This window comes from Prionailurus viverrinus, chromosome E3 (assembly GCF_022837055.1).
Source record: "Prionailurus viverrinus isolate Anna chromosome E3, UM_Priviv_1.0, whole genome shotgun sequence".
Lineage (NCBI taxonomy): Eukaryota > Metazoa > Chordata > Mammalia > Carnivora > Felidae > Prionailurus > Prionailurus viverrinus.
Genome location: NC_062576.1, coordinates 19,423,237 through 19,444,532, shown reverse-complemented (window position 1 = coordinate 19,444,532; position 21,296 = coordinate 19,423,237). Strand labels below are relative to the sequence as shown.

The 21,296-nt window shown below is 55.2% G+C and overlaps 2 protein-coding genes across 10 annotated transcripts in view; one reads left to right on the top strand and one right to left on the bottom strand.

Moving 5' to 3' along the window:
• Window positions 1-225: 225 nt before the first annotated feature.
• CD19 (CD19 molecule) lies at window positions 226-6,111 on the bottom strand. Of its 9 annotated transcripts, none has more exons than XM_047839375.1 (15): window positions 5,870-6,106; window positions 5,370-5,624; window positions 4,853-5,056; window positions 4,430-4,744; window positions 3,307-3,414; window positions 2,986-3,034; window positions 2,614-2,702; window positions 2,108-2,221; window positions 1,867-1,971; window positions 1,715-1,783; window positions 1,549-1,605; window positions 1,400-1,456; window positions 801-1,016; window positions 600-701; window positions 226-443 (listed from the first exon to the last, which is right to left on the bottom strand). In XM_047839375.1, the coding sequence occupies exons 1-14, from the start codon at window positions 5,955-5,957 to the stop codon at window positions 610-612; spliced, it is 1,818 nt and encodes a 605-aa protein (XP_047695331.1). In that variant the 5' UTR covers window positions 5,958-6,106; the 3' UTR covers window positions 226-443; window positions 600-609. The 9 variants fall into 9 exon arrangements, with proteins under 9 accessions (XP_047695331.1, XP_047695330.1, XP_047695334.1 ...); XM_047839374.1 differs by having other exon boundaries at window positions 1,549-1,608; window positions 5,870-6,099; XM_047839378.1 differs by having other exon boundaries at window positions 801-893; window positions 5,870-6,097.
• Window positions 6,112-11,860: 5,749 nt separating this feature from the next.
• RABEP2 (rabaptin, RAB GTPase binding effector protein 2) overlaps window positions 11,861-21,296 on the top strand; it is a 13,383-nt gene continuing 3,947 nt past the window's right edge. Inside the window, exons 1-7 of the mRNA XM_047837731.1 lie at window positions 11,861-12,007; window positions 12,468-12,677; window positions 17,516-17,664; window positions 19,713-19,823; window positions 19,911-20,258; window positions 20,514-20,609; window positions 20,704-20,802. Of these exons, the coding sequence (XP_047693687.1) occupies window positions 11,947-12,007; window positions 12,468-12,677; window positions 17,516-17,664; window positions 19,713-19,823; window positions 19,911-20,258; window positions 20,514-20,609; window positions 20,704-20,802 (1,074 nt within the window). The 5' untranslated portion in view covers window positions 11,861-11,946. The remainder of the gene's footprint in view (window positions 12,008-12,467; window positions 12,678-17,515; window positions 17,665-19,712; window positions 19,824-19,910; window positions 20,259-20,513; window positions 20,610-20,703; window positions 20,803-21,296) is intronic.

Here is a 21,296-nt window from a genome sequence, read left to right as displayed (position 1 = left end):
GCTTTCTCTTCACTGGGCACCCCCAGCTGCTGAATGAATGGTGGCTAAACTGGATGAAGAGAGCGGCAGGCAAGTGAGGGCAACAGATGCAGGCCAAATCACAGGAGGGAAAAGGCCCCATCGTACCCAGGATGCAGCTCTCCGTCCTCTGCTGGATTCGAGAGGGGAGTACACACATCGTCACCTTCCCTCCCCCTCCCATACAAGGGCATTTACGTCATAGGATTCGAAGAAGTCACTGAATTTATTTGGAGTAAGTAAAGGGAGCCAAAGTTTCATTGGTACACACACACACACACACACACACACACACACACACACGTGCGCTCACACACACAGATATACACATCCGAGTCAACGCTGCTCCAGAAGTCGACACTGTCTGCTTGGGGTCCCAGATTTCAGAATCCAGTGTGGATCTCGGGGGCCTAAGGAGGCCCAGGCTATGTAGAAGAAATGGTGACGAGGAGGTTCCAGGAGCCCTTCCCCTGAACCCCAGGCCTCGGGAAACTTTTCCCCTCTCCCACCCCGAGGACCACATCCACCCCTACTCCTCCCCCGCTTTCTCCCCCTTCCTTAGAGGGCATTTCCCAGCTCACCTGGAAGGAATCACCTAGTGCTCCAGGTGCCCATGCGGCCCCCTCCTCCCCATGCTGGCTCTGGCCCATTGGGATTGTCCATGTTCTCATAAGAGTCTGCATCTGATTAGGACCGGGAGGAGTAAGGTACAGGTGGAGACAGAGTAGACTGGGAGGGGGTAAGTCTCAGAGGACAGCAGGGACAGCAGGAGAAGCACCCACCTTCCTCATGATTAGGACCCGGCTGGGCCCGAAGGGAGCGGAGCTGGGGGGCTGCATACAGGATCCCTCTCATATCCTCGTAGGACTGGGACCCTGCGTGGGCAGGAGAGTAGGGAGGCCTAGCGCCATGCTGGGGGCTTGGGGAAGGGAAGTGCGGCCTGACATACAGAGGGAATCTGAGAGGCAGAGGAAGGTGGAAGGCTTGATCCGTGGGTACTAGGAAGGAGTGATTACGGTCAGGTATGGATTAGATTATAATCCATGTCAAGAACCCAACCGGAAGAAGTCAACGTCAGAGTCACAGTCACGAGGAGGTTGTAGAGACAACTGGGGTCAAAGCTGCCGTTTGCGCTGGGGCTGCAGTGAGGTGGAGGTCAAAATCCAGGCTGGAATCGGATTGGGATCAGAGCTGATGTTCACAGCTGGGGATGGGGTAAATACTGGGATCAGGATTGGGGTGGAGGTTAAGGTTAGGAGTCCATCTAAGACCAGGATTAGGCCTGGGGTCGGAGTCAAGGTCAAGGTTGAGTGTGGAGTCAGCGCTGAGGCCAGGTCAACCCAATGTGGGCAAGGCAGGAGGGTCCCTAGCCATTTCTCACCAAGAGAGGTTGCCTCCCTGCTGGGATCCCAGGCAGACCCATGGGGGCTCAGGAAGTCTAGAGAAGGAAGAAGGAAGTTATTCCTGCTGGCCTCCAGGTCACCCCCTCCACACACACACCCACATTACCCTGACCATCCTCACACATACCTGCTGTCCTGGCGACTGGCTGGGCCAGCTCTTCATCCTCATTCTCGTAAGACTCGGCTGCTGCAGGAAAAAAAGAGAACTCCAGAGACCACTCCTGCCCTGTAGGGGCGCCACAGCCCTCTGGGTCCTCCCAAGTCGCTGAGGCCCCGCAAGGACCCCAACTGACCGCTGGAGAAGGAGTCTTCATCCCCGGGACCCAGGGCGTCGTCCTCAGGGTTCTCATAGCCGCTGCCATCTGGTGGAGAAGGAAGGGGGTCCAGCGAGGGCCCAGAGCCCGCCGCTGAGAAGGTGGGGCAGCCGCGGGGAGCGCAGTCTTACCCTGGGAGAGCTGGTCCTGCCCGAGGTTGGAGTCATTCTCGTAGAACTCGGAGCCCTCCTCACTGTCCGGCTCTTCATAGGCTTCTCCTTCCTCTTCTTCTGGGCCTGGGGTTTGGGGACACAAGTGGGAACCGAGTCACAGCCCCCGCCCCCCCCCCCCTCCAGGCCCCGGTCCACTCTTCCTAACACAGACCGTTCCCACACGCTCCACGTGGGGACCCGTGCCCAGCCCCGCAATCACCTGCTGGTGGCGGGCTCCGGGGCCCCGCGGCTCCGACCTCCTGTACGTCGCTGCGCGGGTTCCCGTGCGACTGGACGGCGGCCCCCAGGCCTGCAGCCCACCTTAGGGCGCGTCCTGGCGGGAGGAACGTTGTAACGGGGCGGGAGAAAAGAGATGGGGGCGGTCAAGGCTAAGGGTCTGCGAGGCTGGGCAAAGGAGAGGAAGCTGCGGGCTCGGCGGGGCACTGGAGGCTGTGCCAGCAGGGGGCGTGGCCTACGACTCCGCGGAGGTGCGGCTCTCGGAACTGGACCTTGGGGCCCGCGTCCTGGGGGCGGGGCTATTAGCCCTGGGGTACCGCCACGGCGCTAGGGGCGGGGCTCCAATCTGGGCGGGACCCCGCGCCCGGGGGCGGGCTTTTTCCTGAAGGCGGCGCTCGGAGCTCGGGAAGGCCGGGCCCTCAGGGGATTGGAGTGACCGGGGAAAATGGGTGGGGTTCTAGGAGTCAGAGAGCGGGAGGTGCCTCCTACCCGTCCCAGAGGTGGGCGTGGGAAGGGAGAGCACGTTCCCGTACTGATTCTGGGCCCCGCTTCCCGGGGAAGGCGTCACTTTGAAGAACCTGGCGAAGGAAGAGGAGTTGCACAGTGAGGCCAGGCCCTTGGAAGATAAGATGTAGCCACTTGTGTTTAGCTCCTGTGTTCTGGCACAGCCTATTGAGGGGTTTGGGATCACTCCAAGGAGGTCTTCACAGAGGAGGTAGCTTTGGAGCTGGGCTTTGAAGCTTGGGCAGTATTTCAACGGTAGAGAAGGGGGAAAGACGTGCTGAGCAGAGGAAACAGTAAGTGCAAAGCATAAAGCAAAAGTGCAGGAATGGGAGGCTGCGGGTGCGCTCGCATCGTTACCTTCTGGTGGGATCGGTCATTCGCTTTCTTTTCTTCCTGAGGATCAGGGCTGGTGGGAGTTAAGAGGAGTGATCAGAGGAGGCAGGGTGAAGTTTTGCGGGGCACCGGGGAGGCCACTTGGGTCCATGGAGGGGATGGGACTTCAAAATCCAAGGGGCCCGGTAACTTTGGAGGGCGGTTAGAGGAGTTGGGGACAGGACTGGAGGCCTGTGGGGAAGGTATGCGAGGGGAGAAAGATGGTTGGTTGTCAGACTGGCCAGTGTTGGCTGTCCTGAGGAAGATGGGGTAGGTTAGGCAGATGGGCTGGGGGACACGACTCACCTCTTCGAAGATGAACAAAGCTCACCAGGGAACCCAGGCAGATGATCAGATAAAGTAATGGCACAACAGGGACTTTCCAGCCACCAGCCTCCAGCAGCCAGTGTCTTACTGATCGGGAGAAGCAGGTATGAGACGAGGGCCCCAGGCTGGCATCCTGCCTCCCAGCCTCGGGACCTCAAAGGACCGTAAATCTTGGGAACATGAGCAAGACACAGGTCCTCAAAATCACAAGCTACAAGGAGAGCTCTTCTCCCTCCCTCTGAGGTCACAGACTGTGCCCCAGAGCCTGACATGGGGCCTGGGGCAGTATCTATTGAACAAACCATGACTATAGTTAGACTCTATGTTAGGATTAAGGGGAGCATGTTAAGGACAGTCATTTTCATAGTGAAGGACAGAGTCAAGTTCACAGGGTTAGAGGCGGGAAGCCACAGTGTGATGGGAGTGAAAGTTGAGGCTGAGTTTGAGAACTGTGGTTGGGGTACCACAGGAGGATTGTATTAAGGGGGACAGAATGGGCAGAGCACTTGTGACTGGGTTGATGGATGGGTGAGGAAAAGGAAAGATACCCAGGTTCCTGGCTTTGGCCTGTGGGCAGGTGGTAGTGCCCTTCACTTACACAGGGACACCCAAAAGACTACACTCCAGGAAGACGTGGGGTTTGGCTTTGTGTCTTTTGAGCCTGCAGTGTCTGTGGAACATCAAATGGCAGTTCCAGGAAATGGCTGGGTGTGAGGTGTATGGAGCCCAGAATCGAGTCACTAAGGCACGGTGGCCTAAGGACCCATGGGAGTAGAGGAGGGCAAACAGGAAGAATGGGTAGACCAGGACGAGAGGGTGCTGACGGTGTAAGACGAGGCCTCAGAGCTCCAACGGTGAGGATTGGGGAGGAAGGAGGACCCTGTCAAAGCTTATGGGAAGGAGCAACCAGTAGGAAGAGAAGACCCAGAAAAGTCGTGATTTGGAAACAAGGGAGGACGGAGATGGAATCAGTGTTCAGTATGGAAGCTGGGGTTTGGGAAGAGCCTGGTACTAGCTCTCAGGTTGGGGCGCCAAGGTTGACTGGCTTCCAGTTCTTCCCAGTAGCCCCACACGGGTGCCCCACAATTGGGAGAAACTCTACCTGACTGGGCAGTGACCTTCAGCTGCATCTCGATGGTCATGTTGCCATGGTAACAATGATAGGTGCCGGCATCTTGAGCGGTCGCCTGGGGCAGCAACAGAACAGCCCCTCCCCTGAGGGTGTCTAGGACCCACATCTCTCTGACCGGGGCATCCTCCCTCAGGTTTAAGTGCAGCAATGAGATGTTATGCTTCTTGGGGCGGACGAGGGTCCAGGAGATGGGGCCTCTGGCCACGGAGGCAGGGGGCACCTCACAGGGCAGCCAGAATGTGGAGCCAGGGGCCACGGTGACGTCTGGGGCAGGGAGAGCCAAGGCTAGGAAAGTGTAATCCTTGGGGTCTCCTCCCTGCAACCCCTCCGGGTCCCAATCACCATCTCGCCTCCCTGGCACCCCCACTCCCTGGCATCTCCCCAGCACCTTACCTTGGTTGAGGCTCTGGTTCAGACCGCCCCTGGGCGAGGCACAGTCAGGGTCTGTCTCCCAGATCTCAGGGTGGCCTTTGGCCCACACGTACAGCTGGGAGCTTGTGGGGTAACCAGAAGAGGGCTTGGGGCCCTCTGAGGACCTGTTCCCCAGGCCACAGCCTGGGTCATTTAGGTATGAAGCATTCCAGCGGAACAGCTCCCCTGGGAAAAGACCCAGAACCAGATACAGACACATCCAGGAGAGGAAGAGAGACAGAGAGGGACAAAGACCCAGAGAGAGCCAGAGAGAGAAAGGGAACTCAGAGACAGACAAGAGTGAAAGACATCTGGAACAGCTCAGGGTGGAAGTCACGAAGCCACAGGAGTTTTTAGGAGCCACCTAAAACTAGCTGCGTGCCGGTCCCGCAGACCCTCCGACCCCTCCCTGCAAATCTGTCTTCACTGCCGGACCATCCTCCATCCGTGGGGCCTCCCTCTTCTCATCCACCCCTCCCTGCCCTAGCCCAGACCTCACCGCTGCCCTCCACGCTGACTGTCCAGCCAGACTGCCAGGCCTGCTCAGAAGGGGGCCCCAGCTGGCACACGTAGAAGCCCCCCATCTGGTCAGAGACGTTGAAGATGAGGAGCTGGAGGCCCAGGGGCCCCTTCTGGATGCCCAGGCCTTGTGAACCTGGGTCCAGCTCTGACTGAGCCCCCTGAAACCAGGCCTGCTGCTCAGGGGGACCATCTGAGGGACCTTTGAGGCATGGCAGCTCAGCTTTGCCTCCCTCTGAGGAGAGAGAGAGAGAGAGAGAGAGAGAGAGGAACTCTTAGCCCCCTTCATTCCTCGCACTGGGTGATAACCCAGCGAATCCACAAGCTGGAAGTGGATGAGCTCAGAGTCCTTCCGACCCCTCTCTGAGTTTTACAGATAATAAAATGAAGGCCCAGGGAGGATAGTTACTTGGTCAAGGGCATCCCGGCAGACCCAAGTTTCCAGCCCCAACTCCTTCCATCTGTACCCTTTGGACGTACCTTTAGCCTCCACCAGCAGTGTTTTCTGGGGCCTGACTCCCTCAGGGGTGAGGAAGAGGAGGAAGAAGAGGAGAAGAGGAGGTGGCATGGCGGCCAGACTCCCCGGGGCACCCAGCTTGGCCGCGCGGTGGATGCTGGGGGCAGGTGGGGGCCTGGGGGGCACTGAACCATGAGTGTCTGTGGGGGCGGGCAGGCGGGCAGGCAGTTCCCCCCCCACACCCCCCGGGGAGGAAGGGGTGGTCACGCCTCCAGTCCCCTTCCCTTGGCACCCCTCCGGACCCGCAAAACCTGTCTCTACCCTGACACACTTTTATTTTCATCCCGACACCTCGCACCATGTGAAATGAGCTTATTTGTGTATCCCTTTCTGTTCCTCCCACTAGAGTATAAGCCCTCAAGGCAGAGACTTGGTCCTGCTCACCACTGAATGCGCAGTGCCCTGGGACAGTCTTGGCACATCGCCGGCACCCAATAAATATTTGTTGAATTAAGTGGCTCCAGTTTTAGGGGCTCCCTCCTTCTCCCCCTCCCTCCTTCAACCTCAGGCTCTAAATCATTTCCCTTCACACACATACCCCATTCATTCATTCAGCCGACACGCCTTGGGCCTCCTTCCCACTCTGTACAGCTGGCCCGTCACACGTACTTTGGGATCTGGCAGACTTGACTTTGAATCCTCCCCGTCTACCACTTGGCTAAGTTCCTTCATTCATCTAAGCTTTAGTTTCTTTCTCCGTAAACTGGGGACAGTGATAGCACGATGAAAATCCCGTTTGTGAAGAGGCAACAGGACAGCATGCGTGCAGCATTTTTCGCCTGGCGCATAGTAGGCCCTCAGTTAGTGAGAGGCAGCATCAGCCAGCGGCCAAGGGCGAGTGCCAGGTTGCTACTGCAGCTCCCGCACAGCAGTCCTGGGAGATGACTGGTGATCAGTGCCCCTTTGCTTCCTGGGGAAGAACTTGGGAAACCCCTGTCTGCTTCAGCTATGGAAGGAACCCATTTAGAAATGGGGAAATTGAGGCCCCCAAAGGGCAGGGTGTTGCCTGAGATCACACAGGGAGCCCTAGAACTCGGGAATCCTAACTCTTAATAAATCTGTTCTTCTGCCCCCACTCCCACCCCGTCTCTCCCCTCCTTTCCTCTTCCTCCAGCTATCTGTCTCTCTGCATACGTGGCTGTGTCTCCACTTTCACTCTACAGTCACTCAGGGAAAGGGGCCAGGGACCCAGGAGACCTGCTTTCTCAGTTGCCAGTTCCCAGGCTCGTCTCGCTGGGCGGCAGCTTCCTGTTTGCTTCAGGCGAACCCCAGGGGACCCTCCAGCTGGTAGGGCCCCACTTCCCTTTGGTCGGGTTGGGGTGGCTAGGAGGGGGAAGAGTGGGGCATTGGGGAATCGAGAGGGTGAGGAGGCTCCGTTTGCTAGCTCCTCACTAGCTCTCCAGCTGCCTCCCCTGCACTTTCCCGCTCAGGACACCATAGGGACGGGGCTGCTCAGTCCGGTAAACATCTGACTCTTGATTTCAGCTCAGGCTGTGATCTCACGGTTCATGGGTTCGAGCCTCGCGTCTGACTCTGCGCTGACAGTGCAGAGCCTGCTTTGGGAGCCTCTCTCTCTCTCTGCCCCTCCCCTGCGCTCTCTGTCTCCCCAAATAAATAAACATATATAAAAAAAGAACACTGTAGTGGTGTTTCCTCTACCTAAAATAAACACTCCACACCAAAATAAACACTCCACACCATGGCCTCCAAAGTCTGAGTGAGGCTGCACCTGCCTCCATTTCCCATCTCAACCGTCTACTACTCTGTCCCTCGCTCCAAACAAGGTCTTTGCATCTGCTGCTTGCCTTCCTGATCGCTCCTCAGCTTTTCACTTCACTGGCTCCTTTTTATCCCTCAGGCCTCAGGTCAAATGTTATTTCCTCAAGGAGGCCTTCCCTGACCCTCCAGGTACCTTTGATTTCACACCCCTGTTTTATTTTTTTTCCCACCGTTTGCCCCAATTCCCAAATATGCTTGTTTATTTGTTAATCTCTCAACTACTTCCTGCCCCAGACTGTTCACTCTTCAACAACAGGAATCTTTACTGGCTTGTTCCCTGGCATCTAGTAGGTGCTCATTAAGTATCTGTTGCATAAAAATGTGAAAATGAATGAAGGGAAACCAGGCCAGAAGGGGGAGCACTCCCGCCATAACCGTTCTACCTCTATTGTAGGAAGCATTGTCAATTACAGACCCAAGGGAAGAACCCTCCACAGGAGAGAATCATCCTCACAGGCCCCAACAGGAAAAGATGTACATTACATCTCCTACAAGAAATCGACCATCCCTGCAACTCAGCCAAAGAGAAACCATTATCATCCTGAATTCTTGCTTTTCTCCAATGAATTTTCATTCAATACAACCCCTCCCAACTTTTTTTTTTTTTTTAACACTTATTTATTTTTTGAGACAGAGAGCGGGAGCGGGAGAGGGGCAGAGACAGAGAGAGAGTCACAGATTCTGAAGCAGGCTCCAGGCTCGGAGTTGTCGGCACAGAGCCTGACGCGGGGCTCTCATGAACCGTGAGATCATGACCTGAGCTGGAGTCCGAGTCCGACACTTAACCAACTGAGCCACCCAGGCGCCCAGTTGTGATTCTCTCAACTTCTTCTTCTCCATAAAATAACATCCCTCTCCTGTATTTGCTGGGCTACCATATAGTTTTTGCTGTCCCTTGCTTATCCTGAATTGCAGTTGTCTGCTATTCCCAAGTAAACCGTTTTTTTGCTGGTAAGACAAAAACAACAAAAGGAAATTAGGAAGAGTAAAAGAAAACTTTCTCTTCACTTCTCTCTCATGCACTCAGTCACCAGGGCTAGTCCGTTTTCATCCTAAGTATTTCTAGAATCAACTTCCTCCTCTTTGGGGGCTCTTCCCTTCCCAACCAGAACCAATTCAATAGCCTCCTTTGTTTTTTTTGTTTTTTTTTTTTTAATTTTTTTTTTCAACGTTTATTTATTTTTGGGACAGAGAGAGACAGAGCATGAACGGGGGAGGGGCAGAGAGAGAGGGAGACACAGAATCGGAAACAGGCTCCAGGCTCTGAGCCATCAGCCCAGAGCCCGACGCGGGGCTCGAACTCACGGACCGCGAGATCGTGACCTGGCTGAAGTCGGATGCTTAACCGACTGCGCCACCCAGGCGCCCCTCAATAGCCTCCTTTGTGAGCTGTCTTCTATCTTTTGCTCTTTACCTACACTCTACACAGAAAGAACTTCCTTGGTATTAGTCATGTGCTCCTCCTGCTCAATACCCTTCAAAGGCTCCCAGGGCCTCAGGATAAAATCCAAGCCTGACAGTTGACTGGAGCCTTATTTATAGTCCCCATTTCATTTCCTTCCCAAGATACTCTGCCACACACAGAGGGAATTTGAGGGCAGTAAACTGCTTGGGATTTATAAGCAGGAGTTAACCTGGCCTGATTTTTTTTAAATACTCTTTTTTTTTTAAGTTTACTCATTTTTAAAAAAATTTTTTTTTCAACGTTTATTTATTTTTGGGACAGAGAGAGACAGAGCATGAACGGGGGAGGGGCAGAGAGAGAGAGGGAGACACAGAATCGGAAACAGGTTCCAGGCTCTGAGCCATCAGCCCAGAGCCCGATGCGGGGCTCGAACTCACGGACCGCAAGATCGTGACCTGGCTAAAGTCGGACACTTAACCGACTGCGCCACCCAGGCGCCCCTAAGTTTACTCATTTTTGAGAGAGAGACAGAGACAGAGACAGAGACAGAGAGAAAAACCCCAACGGGAGCTCAGCACAGAGCCCAATGCAAAGCTCGAACTCATGAACCACGACATCATGACCTAAGCCGGAAACCAAGAGTCAGACGCTTAACCAACTGAGCCACCTAGGTGCCCCCAGATTTTTTTTTCTTAAGTTTGTTTGTTTGCCTATTTAGTAATCCCTATATCCAACTTGGGACTCAAACTCATGACCCCGAGATCAAGAGTCTCACACTCCTCCCACTGAGCCAGCCAGGAGCCCCTAACCTGACCAGATTGGCATTTTCTAAAACTCCCCCTGGCTGCAGGGTGGAGGGGAGGCGAGAGGGAAGCCAGAGAGATCAGTAAGGAAAGTGTTCATTCATTTGTTTATTCACCAACTATGTGTGTTTTTTGTTTGTTTTCTAAATCAGGTACTGTGCCAGGTGCTGGCAAAATAGCAAGGGACTAGACAAAGTTCCCAACCTCGTGGAGCTTTGATTCAAGTTTTGGGGACCTGGAAGGGTAAAGGGGGACAGGTAACAAACAAGTTAATCAATAAACAATTTCAGATGGTAAGAAATCATCTAACGGCAGACAGGTGATAGAGGGACCTACTTGAGACAGGATGGTGAGGGAAGGCCTCACTGAGGAGGTGTCTTCTGAGGTGGGGAACAGCTTGGTGTGTTCAAATAAGATCATGTTTAGTCTCATTAGAAACTGTCATATTCCTGGGGCACCTGGGCGGCTCAGTTGGTTGAGCGTCCCATTCAATTTCAACTCAGGTCATGATCTCGAGGCTCGTGGGATTGAGCTCTGCGCTGAAGTGTGAAGCCTGGTTGGGATTCTCTCTCCCTCTCTCTCTGTCCCTCCCCCACTCTCTCTCAAAGTAAAGAAAGAAAGAAAACTGTCACACTTTTTTTTTTTTAAGCTTGTTTAATCTCTACACCCAACATGGGGCTTGAGCTTGGGACCCCAAGATCAAGAGTCACATGCTCTTCCAACTGAGCCAGTCAGGCACCCCAGAAACCATCACACTCTTTTCCAGAGAAGCTACACCGTTTGCATTTCCCATCAGGAATATAAGAGAACTACAGTTTTTCCATATACGTACCTGCATTTGGTATTATCACTCTTTTTAAATTTAATAAATTAAGCCATCCTGGGAGGCGTGTAGTGATTATCTCCTTGTGGTTTTAATTTGCATTTCCCTAATGGCTAACGATGTTGAACATCTTTTCATGCATAGATTTCCCATCTCTGACCTCAGCGAAATGTCTATTCCTGTCCTTTGCCCATTTTCAAATCGTAATTGTCTAGAAGATTTTAAACAGGGATGACATATCGGGTTTGCAAAGATCACTCTAATTGCTTTGAGAATTAACTGAAGGAGCCAAAAGGCGACACAGGGGAACAGTTAGGAGGCATTGTGGAAGTTCGGGAGATAGGTGGTGGGGCTGAAGAAAAAGGGAGACCTTCTGAAATATTGTCCTTTGGAGGTAGAGCTTCCAGGACTTGGAGGCTCCTGGAATGTACTCCACAGCGGGAGAAACGGGTTTGGGAGAATGGGAATCAGGATACTGCACTTGTTTGAGCTGCCGGTCACCCGTCACCGTCTAAGGGAAGATGTCAGGTCGCCGGTGGCCAAGTTCATAGATAAAGAGACCTTGATTTAGGCCAGTGGCCCAGGGAGGAGAGGGATTTGCGAGGCACTGGCAGGGAGAAGGGGGATTAGAAGGGGGATTAATGGTTGAGTATCAAGGTGGGGGTGGAGACGTGGAAGGTTCTGACTTCTCCAACGGATAAGGGGACCCCGGCGCCCAGAAAAGTTAAGCTGACCCAGCCCTGCCGCGGAGGTACAGGCAGGGGTACATTACAATTCGCTGTAACGTAAGCCAGGCATCGGCAGCAGGGGACCAGGGGCCCATCTAGGGGCTGGCTGCGGGACTCGGGAGACACCGAGAGATTCGCCTTCTTTAGGCTGAGGCCGGCGGGCGTCTCCGAGGAGGTGTAACTTGAGCAGAGTTTCCAAGGTCACGCGGAAAAGCCAGAAGACCTTTGATGAAAGAACTTCGGGGTTTGAAGGACAAGCGCCCTTCTCGAACATCGCTGCCCAGGAAAGAAGGCGGGGAGGGGCGGGGCCTGGGGCCGCGGCCGGGCTCCGGCTCGGAAATCTTCGGCCCAGGCTCGGCAATCAACCTCCAGCTGCGGCCTGGGCCTGGCGCCCGGGGCCGATCCGGAAACAGCCGAGCGGATCCGGAAACAGCCGAGGGGACCCGGAAGGGGTGAGCGCCGTCACCAGGGAGTGCTGGAACCCGCCGTTTGCGCGGAGGCGATGGCGGCAGCTGCGCCGGCGGTCGCGGGCGAGGATGGCCGGCGACGGCAGCAGGGGGCCGGTACGTGAGGGCGCGTCCGTGCACGCGAGGGGCGACGGAATCGGAGGCGGGGCCGAGCTCGGAGCCGGGGGACCGGGGTGGTGAGGGGAGCCTGGAGAAAGGGGCGGGGCCACGCCGCCGGGAGAGAGGGGGCGGGGCCTGCGGCCACCAGAGGAGGGGGCGTGGTCTGGCGGGGCAGTGGCAGGTGAAAGGTGGGGCTCGGGGAGGGGAGGGGCGGGGCCATTGGGAGGGAGGGATCTAGCCTGGAAAAAAGGGGGGTGGGCGGGGCTCCAAGCAGCACGTGGCACGACGAGGTGAGAAGGAGGCGGAGGAAGAGGCGGGGTCGGGGGCGGGGCGGGGCCAGGCGAAGGTGCGAGGATCGCGGCTGCGGGACTAGGTGGCAGGACTTGCAGATTTCGTAGTCTGAGGTATGGGGAACATGGGAATGATGGGAAAAGAAGTTGACCCCTGTCCTCCACAGCGCCGGACCCCCATTCCCAGGAGGGCGCGAAGGTTGAGGCCGAGTCAGAGGAGCTTGGCCGGCTTCGGGCGGAGCTGGCAGGCGCCCTGGCAGAAATGGAGACCATGAAGGCTGTGGCGGAGGTGAGCGAGAGCACGAAGGCGGAGGCTGTGGCTGCAGTGCAGCGGCAGTGCCAAGAGGAGGTGGCTTCTCTGCAGGCCATCCTGAAAGGTGAGGCAGGGACTCTTCCCAGACTCCCTGGCGGCCCCCTAAGAGGGAAATGCATGACAAGAAAGGGGTAGATAAGCTGTGCGGTAGGTTAGCACGGCTGCCCAGCACAGGACAGGCCTAAGGGCCCAGAGGAAGGGGTGCCCCTTTCTGATTTGGATAGAGGTCCTGCCTGTGCTAGAAGCAGTTCTGTGACTTCACTAAGTTTAGCTCCGAGCCTCTGCCTGCACCCTTGCCTGGTGTCATTTCTTGTCCCTCACCGATGCCTGGTCAACCCTGAAGATGAGCAACTTTTCAGCTCCTGGAACCGGCCTCATGTAAGCCCCTGGGCTTCAGACTCCTCTCTGGGCCCAGTCTCTGTGAGTCTAACCCTCCGGTTTCCTTCCTTCCTCAAGCACCGCTACATTTGCACTGTCTCACACGTGTTCAGACTTCCCTCCCTCCCTCCCATTCTCTGTACTTGAGATGCACCAGCTCACCGGGCCCCAGATCTTCCAGCCTCTGTTCTTTTTTTTTTTAAATTTTTGTTTAACATTTATTTATTTTTGACAGAGTGAGACAGAGCATGAGTGGGGGAGGGGCAGAGAGGGGGGGGCACACAGAATCCAAAGCAGGCTCCAGGCTCTGAGCTGTCAGCACAGAGCGGCACAAGGCTCGAACTCACGGACCGTGAGATCATGACCCGAGCGGGAGTTGGATGCTTACCCGGCTGAGCCACCCACGTGCACCCCTGCCAGCCTCTGTTCTTATTTCCGCCTTCTCCTCTAGTCTGAGTCCGGAGTCTCTGAAATAGCCTCCAGCCCTGTCCCACCCCTCTGCTTCTGTGGCCCCTGCTGGAGTGAAGCTCTTGACAGCTCCCCTGGATGGTGCCCCGGCCTTCTCACAGGTCTGACTCTATAGTCTGGCCTTGACATTGGCTTCCAGAGTAAACTTCCTAAAATTCCCATCTCACCGAGTCATTTCCTGTTCTAACAACCACTGCTGGCTCCAGACTTCTCTGGGGCCGTATTCCCTGCATTTCAGGCGTCCACATAGCACCTGTGTGCCATGGCTGTCTCATACAACCTACTCTGTCATCTACTTAGTATTCGTTCTTTAGATAGACCGTTTTGTAAAAACTTGCATACGTTTATTTAGGTTTGCTGATTTTTTTTTGAGAGAGAGAGGGAACCAGAGCAGGGGAAGGACAGAGAGAAAGAGAGGGAGAGAGAGGATCGCAAGCAGGCTCTACACTGACAGCAATGGGTCGTGAATTCACGAAACATGAGATCATGACCTGAGCTGAAATCAGGAGTCAGATGCTTAACTGATTGAGCCACCCAGGCGCCATGCGTACGTTTATTTAAAAAAATTTTTTTTTTTAATTTTTTTTTTCAACGTTTTTTATTTATTTTTGGGACAGAGAGAGACAGAGCATGAACGGGGGAGGGGCAGAGAGAGAGGGAGACACAGAATCGGAAACAGGCTCCAGGCTCTGAGCCATCAGCCCAGAGCCCGACGTGGGGCTCGAACTCACGGACCGCGAGATCGTGACCTGGCTGAAGTCGGACGCTTAACCGACTGCGCCACCCAGGCGCCCCTAAAAAAATTTTTTTTAACATTTATTTATTTTTGAGACAGAGAGAGACAGAGCATGAATGGGGGAGGGTCACAGAGAGAGGGAGACACAGAATCTGAAACAGGCTCCAGGCTCCGAGCTGTCAGCACAGAGCCCGACGCGGGGTTTGAACCCATGGACCGTGAGATCATGACCTGAGCCGAAGTCGGACGCTTAACCGACCAAGCCACCCAGGCGCCCCAGTACGTTTATTTTAAAAGAAACTTCCATGATACCTAGATGGGTGCCTGGGTGGCTCAGTTGGTTAAGCGTCCGACTTGAGCTCAGGTCATGATCTCGTGCATGGTTCGTGAGTTTGAGCCCCATGTCAGGCTCTCTGCTGACAGCTCAGAGCCTGGAGCCTGTTTCAGATTTTGTGTCCCCCTTTTTTTGTGCTCTCTCTCTCTCGAAATGTAAACGTCAAAAATTTTTTAAAAAAAATAATAAAAGAGGGGCGCCTGGGTGGCGCAGTCGGTTAAGCGTCCGACTTCAGCCAGGTCACGATCTCGCGGTCCGGGAGTTCGAGCCCCGCGTCAGGCTCTGGGCTGATGGCTCAGAGCCTGGAGCCTGTTTCCGATCCTGTGTCTCCCTCTCTCTCTGCCCCTCCCCCGTTCATGCTCTGTCTCTCTCTGTCCCAAAAATAAATAAACGTTGAAAAAAAAAATTTTTTTTTTAAATAATAATAATAAAAGAAACTTCCACGGTACCTGGTTGACTCAGTTGGTAGAACATGTGACTTTTTTTTTTTTTGAAGTTCATTTATTTCTTTTGGGAGAGAGAGAGAGCGAGTTGGGGAGGGGCAGAGAGGGAAGGAGACAGAGAATTGCAAGCAGGCTCCGTGCTTTCAGCACAGAGCCCAATGCAGGGCCCGATCTGATTGCAGGAACTGTGAGCTCATGACCTGAGCCCATACCAAGAATCAGATGCTTAACCACCCGAGTCCTCCAGGTGCCCTAGAACATGTGACTCTTGGTCTCAGGGTTGTTTGAACCCCACGTTGGGTATAGGATTACTAAAATAAATACGTTTAAAAAAAATAAGTAAGCAAAAAATAAAAGAGGGGTGCCTGGGTGGCTCAGTCAGTTGGGTGTCCAACTTTGGCTCAGGTCGTAATCTCGCGGTTTGTGAGTTCCAGCCCCGTGTCGGGCTCTGTGCTGACAGCTCAGAGCCTGGAGCCTGCTTCCGATTCTGTGTCTCCCTTTCTCTGCCCCTCCCCAACTCATGCTCTCTCTCTCTCTCTCTCTCTCTCTCTCTCTCTCTCTCTCCCAAATATAAACAAACATTAAAAACAATAAAAAATAAAAAATAAAACTTCCTGTCTGTATAAGAGAAACCAAGTGTGTCCTAAATATGATAATACAGGTTTCCCCCACTATGTAAAAGTAGAACATTGCAATGAAAATTTTCTAAGCCAAAATAGCATGTAAAGTGAAGAAACAATTACCATTAATTGACGTGGAAAATTGTTCGAGTGGTCCCAGACCCAAAAAATAGCCCCTCTTAGGCTTTTCTGATACCGTAGGAGACGTTTGGCTGATGAACGCACAAAATAAATGGAGATAAAAGCACGGATGACCATAGACACAGTTCGAAGCTTTGATGCCCCCAGAGGCTGACTGTAGTGCCCTGGGAGCTTGCTGGGGCCACTCTTGCTGCTCCGGATACGTGCTGCCTCCGTCACGGATCCCTGTAAAACAAACACTACACGCTGTTTTCACTTTTTGTCTGTTTTATTTGTTTATTTTTTGTAAAAGTGAAAATCTTTGATTTCTCCTGGTAAAAGCAGGTAGTAATGTAGGATTATTGTAAAAACAAAGTGGTAGAATGGGAACTTTTGAAAAGTGGGGCACACCTGTAGTTGTCACGGTCACGATCATCATCCTAGTTAACGTTTATTGAGCACTTACTGTGGGCCAGGCTCTGAGTTAAGTACTTTTTTTTTTTTTTTTTTAAGTTTATTTTTTTTGTCGGAGAGGGGCAGAGAGAGAGAATCCCAAGCAGGCTCCGTGCTGTCAGCACAGAGCCCGACGCGGGGCCCGAACTCACGAACTGTGAGATCATGGCCTGAGCCGAAGTTGGACGCTTAACTGACAGAGCCACCCAGACGCCCCTCACATAAAAGGTTTTTAAAAAGCCTTTTTAAAAAACGCTTAAAGGGGTGCCTGGGTGGCGCCGTCGGTTAAGTGTCCGACTTCAGCCAGGTCACGATCTCGCGGTCCGTGAGTTCGAGCCCCGCGTCGGGCTCTGGGCTGATGGCTCAGAGCCTGGAGCCTGTTTCCGATTCTGTGTCTCCCTCTCTCTCTGCCCCTCCCCCGTTCATGCTCTGTCTCTCTCTGTCCCCAAAATAAATAAAAAACGTTGAAAAAAAAATTAAAAAAAAATAAAAATTAAAAAAATTAAAAAAAATAAAAAACGCTTAAAAAAAAAAATTAAAAAGTGGCCCCGTTCCACCCACCATCACCTCTACCTCCCACTGACCTGTAGGGTAAATCCGAACCCCTTGCTTGGTAGGGCGTGCACGGTCTCAAGAGCCATCCCCTGCCACCCTGTCCCCGCTTTCCAGCACGTCTCTGCGGGAGCCTTCACCCCAGCTCTTGCGACATGCCCACCGTGCCCCCGATACACCATCTACTTTCCCACCTCTGAGCCTCTGCTTGCACCGGTGCTGTGCTAATGTGTCCTTCTTTCCGCCACCTGCTGGTGTCCTCTCGTGGCCAGGCAGGCGGAGTGAAGAGCTCCGTGCTCTAGGATCCACAAACCCCGGAGCGGTCCTCTTGGGGATGTTCTCCCGCTGCTTTGTCACGATTTCCGCAGCTTCCTTCCCCGTCGGAACGTGGGCTTCTGGCGTCCGGGTTTGTGATCGATTCGTTTCTCTAGTTCCAGAGCCCCACGCGGAGTCTGGTCCAGAGTTAGAACGTACTACTGTCGTTGGAGGTTGATCGTTATTGGTACATATTAACAGGAGTAGATATCGTGTCTTCAGCATTTGTTATGCACCGGGAGGAGGGCTGAACACCTTCCAGGTGTCATTTCACTTGATAACCCAGCGGGGTAATCGTAGTGTCCCCACTTTGCGGCAGAGGACCCCGGCGCAGAGGCTCATGACCCATCTGTCCACAGAGCCCACAGTCTCCATCGCTCCGGCGAATTGCCTCGCAGAGAGCGGCGGGGATAGAGCACCCCCTCCTCACCCCCAGGGAGGGCCTCTGACCCTCCCTCTCCGCTGCCCTTCCTGCCCCTCCAGACTCCATCAGCAGCTATGAAGCCCAGATCACTTCTCTGAAGCAGCAGCAGCAGCAGGACTGTGAGGAGAAGGAGCGGGAGCTGGGGCGCCTGAAGCAGCTGCTGTCCCGGGCTCACCCCCTGGACTCCTTGGAGAAGCAGATGGAAAAGGTTGGGATGATCTCCCCCGGCCCCAGGATATGGAAAGATGTTGAGGCAGTCAAGGTGACCACGGGGCACAGGGATTGTCGGGCAGCTCGTTGGGAGCAGGGCACCCCGTCATAATTCTGGGTGTGGCATGTACTGGCTCCATACTTGGCAAGGTCCTGGCCCTGCCACTTTCAGGAGGGCTGGCCAGGTTTGTTTACTTCCAAAATGAAGGAGATCGTGTAGGCGGAAGGGAGCTGACACTTCAGGACAGCTTTCATCCACAGGGCACCGTGATAACTGCGGGCCAGACCCCGTCTTTCCCCTGGAAGAGCGGTCCGTTAGACCCATTTCACAGATGAGTAAGGTGGGGTTTGAAGGAGTTCAGTGGGTCTCCCCAGGTTATGCGCATAAACAAAGCAGAGTGGGAATTTCAAAACCTAGGCAGTCTGGTTCTAAAATGTTTGTCTAGGCGGTCTGGTTTTTGTTCTTAATCTCTATGGCGCATCGCCCCCCCTCCCCCATTACTACTGGTGTCATTAACAGGGGTGGGAGCTGATTTGCTGATCTTTTAAAGCAAATCGCCCCCCCCCCCCATTACTACTGGCGTCATTAACAGGGGGTGGGAGCTGATTTGCTGATCTTTCAAAGCAAATTCACATCGTTCCCTCATTTCATGCACGAGGAAACTGAGGCTCGGGAAGTGTAGTAACCGGCCTGGGTAGAAAGACAAAGATCAAAATAGGAGTCCAAGAAAGGAGGCTTGTGACGCACGGCTTGCGGGCAGAGGCTGCTGCTCGCGCTCGAGTGTTGCTGGGGAGCAGTTACACAGGGCGGTGAGGGAGAGGGCTCTGCAGGGTGGAGGCCTGGTGCGGCGAACAGAAGCACAGGGGGCCTAGAGACATGGCAGTTCAGCCCCGGCCCGCCTCCTGCGTCCTGCCGTCCTCCACCCAACGCATGGCATCCGCACAGCGTATACTCCCGGGCTTCAGATGGGACCGAAGTGTTTTAAGTTTGGGCCACGCGGGCCTCCCCTGCCTGTGGCAACTGTTCCCGCAAGGGATTTGGAGGGTTAAGCTGAGCTTGCCTGAGACAGGATTTTGAGTGATTCAAGAGGTAGAAATGGCATGGATTGGAAGAGGATGGGTAACCGGCAGATTTCAGTCTTGGACAGCTGGGTAGGTGACCTAACGCCCAGAGGAGGAGAAACGTTGTCGTGAGTGGTTCAGATTTGGCTGTACTTGGATAGAGGAGCCTGTGTGACATTCAGGGATGGCCAGAGACCATTGCGTTGGCTGTGCAGGTTCAGCAGGATCCCAAACCTGAAAGCAGACCAAAAAGAAATTGCTAGCAATGCGGGCGTGATGGGACTAAAGGACGTACTAGTTAGGATGAAATTTGAAAACCCAAACCAGCAGTGGCTTAAATAAGATGGAAATTTATTTTCCTTACAGTCCACAGGTAGACATTCCAGGACTGATGCCAGGTCAACAAGTCACTAGGAGCCCAAGTTCCCTTTAGGTTACTGTCTTGCCATAGGTAGCTTATTGCCTCATGGCCCAAGATGACTGCTGGAGTGCCAGCCATATGTCCACATTCTAACCGTCGAGGAGGAGGGGGAGGAGTAAAGAAAAGCCCACCCTCTCCCTTTAAGGAGTTGCCCTGGAAGTTTGCGTTTACATCTCCTTTGCTGGAACTTGGTCGAGTGGCCACGCTTAGTTACAGGGAAGGTGAGAAATGTGGATGGTGTTGTAGGATTTAGGGCACGCGCCCAACTATAAATGCAAGCTCCTGTGATAAAAGAAACAACTGAAAATGGATGTCGGGGAAGGAAAGAATGAGCGAGTGGGTACCAGGAAGATAGTCGCGACTTTGGCTTCTTTACCTGCCGTGTGACCTGGGCAAGTCGCATAAGCTCCCGGAGCCTCTGTGTTATCTTTAAAACGGGGAGGCCCGGCACCCTCTTGGGAGGATTAGAAGGGCTGATGTGCTTGGAGAGAAGGCTCAGAACAGACCCTAGGGGTCCAGTAGTCGGGAGGGGGACGGCTGCTGCCCAACCTCCCTTCCTCCAGGCCCACGAGGACTCGGAGAAGCTTCGGGAGATCGTGCTGCCCATGGAGCAGGAGATTGAGGAGCTGAAGGCGAAACTGCTCAGGGCAGAGGAGCTCATTCAAGAGATCCAGGTGAGGGGGCGGCCGGGGGGTTGCTGCGGGAAGAGGGGGCGCCGCAGGACCCCGGCCCCCCAGCCTCTTCCCTGCCCCTTCCCCTAGAGACGGCCCCGGCCTCCCCCTTCCTTACACGGCTCCACGGAGTTGCTGCCCCTGTCCCGGGACCCATCGCCCCCGCTGGAGCCTCTCGAGGAGCTGAGTGGAGACGGGGGCGCGGCGGCCGAAGCCTTCGCCCACAACTGTGACGATAGCGCTTCCATCTCTTCCTTCTCCCTCGGTGGCGGGGCCGGCAGCACGTCCCTGCCCCGCAGCCGCCAGGGCCTGAGCCCCGAGCAGGAAGAGACCGCCTCTCTGGTGTCCACGGGCACCCTGGTCCCCGAGGGCATCTACCTGCCCCCTCCTGGTTACCAGCTCGTCCCGGACAACCAGTGGGAGCAGCTGCAAATGGAGGTGAGTGGAGGGGGCGGAGCGGCCTGCCCACGCGCTCGCATCCACCTCCCCCTTCCCCGGATGCTCCCGGGCACCCCCTGTGTCCACCCCTGGAGCTCGAACTGGGGCTCAGGCAACAGAGGCAGGGTGGCCGGTTGAGAGATGCCCCCCCACCCCACCCCACCCCACTGAGAGGTAGAAGGCAGGCCCGAGGGGCATGGTGAGGAGGGCGGGCCTCCGCTCGGAGGCTGAGACCCAGGCCGGCATCCGTGGCAGGGCCGGCAGCTGCAGAAGGACCTGGAGAGCATCAGCCGAGAGCGGGACGAGCTGCAGGAGGGCCTGAGACGGAGCAACGAGGACTGCGCCAAGCAGGTGGGTCCCGCTCTGCCGCAGCCCCAGCAGGGCCCCCGGCGGCGGCGGCCTGCCTCCTGGCCCCGACCTCACCCTCACCTCCTTCCACCCACAGATGCAAGTGCTCCTGGCCCAGGTCCAGAACTCAGAGCAGCTGCTGCGGACCCTGCAGGGGACCGTGAGCCAGGCCCAGGAGCGGGTTCAGCTGCAGATGGTGAGGGCTGGGGGCCGGGCACGAGGGAGAGGAGTGTGACGGGGATTGGCCGAGAGGGGCACGTGGAAAGGTCAAGACACCTGTCCTTCCCCGCCCCCCCGGCAGCTCAGGCTGTGCCCTGGAGTTGGTGTCGGTCGGGCGCGCGAAGGGTTTCCAGGGCACCGGGCGCTGCGGTCAGAGCAAGGGTTCTGCGTTCGCACGGGGCCCCCCACGCACCAGCTCGGTGATCCTGAGCTGACCCCACAAGCTTGGAGCTTCTGCCTCGGCTCCTTGAAATCGAGATTGTGGGACCTGGCGTGCACAGTCGTGCGGCTTAAAAGCAAGGCTTGCAGAACCGGATACTCCCCGAGTCCAGCCGGGAAACGTACATGATTCTCCCGGGCCAGGTGTAGACAGGAAGGCGCGCTGCGGCCGAGCCGAGAGGACCGCAAAGGGCGCCGCTGCCCCTCGGGTCTGTGACCGGAGCCACGTGGGAATGCGGGCTCGATGCTGCC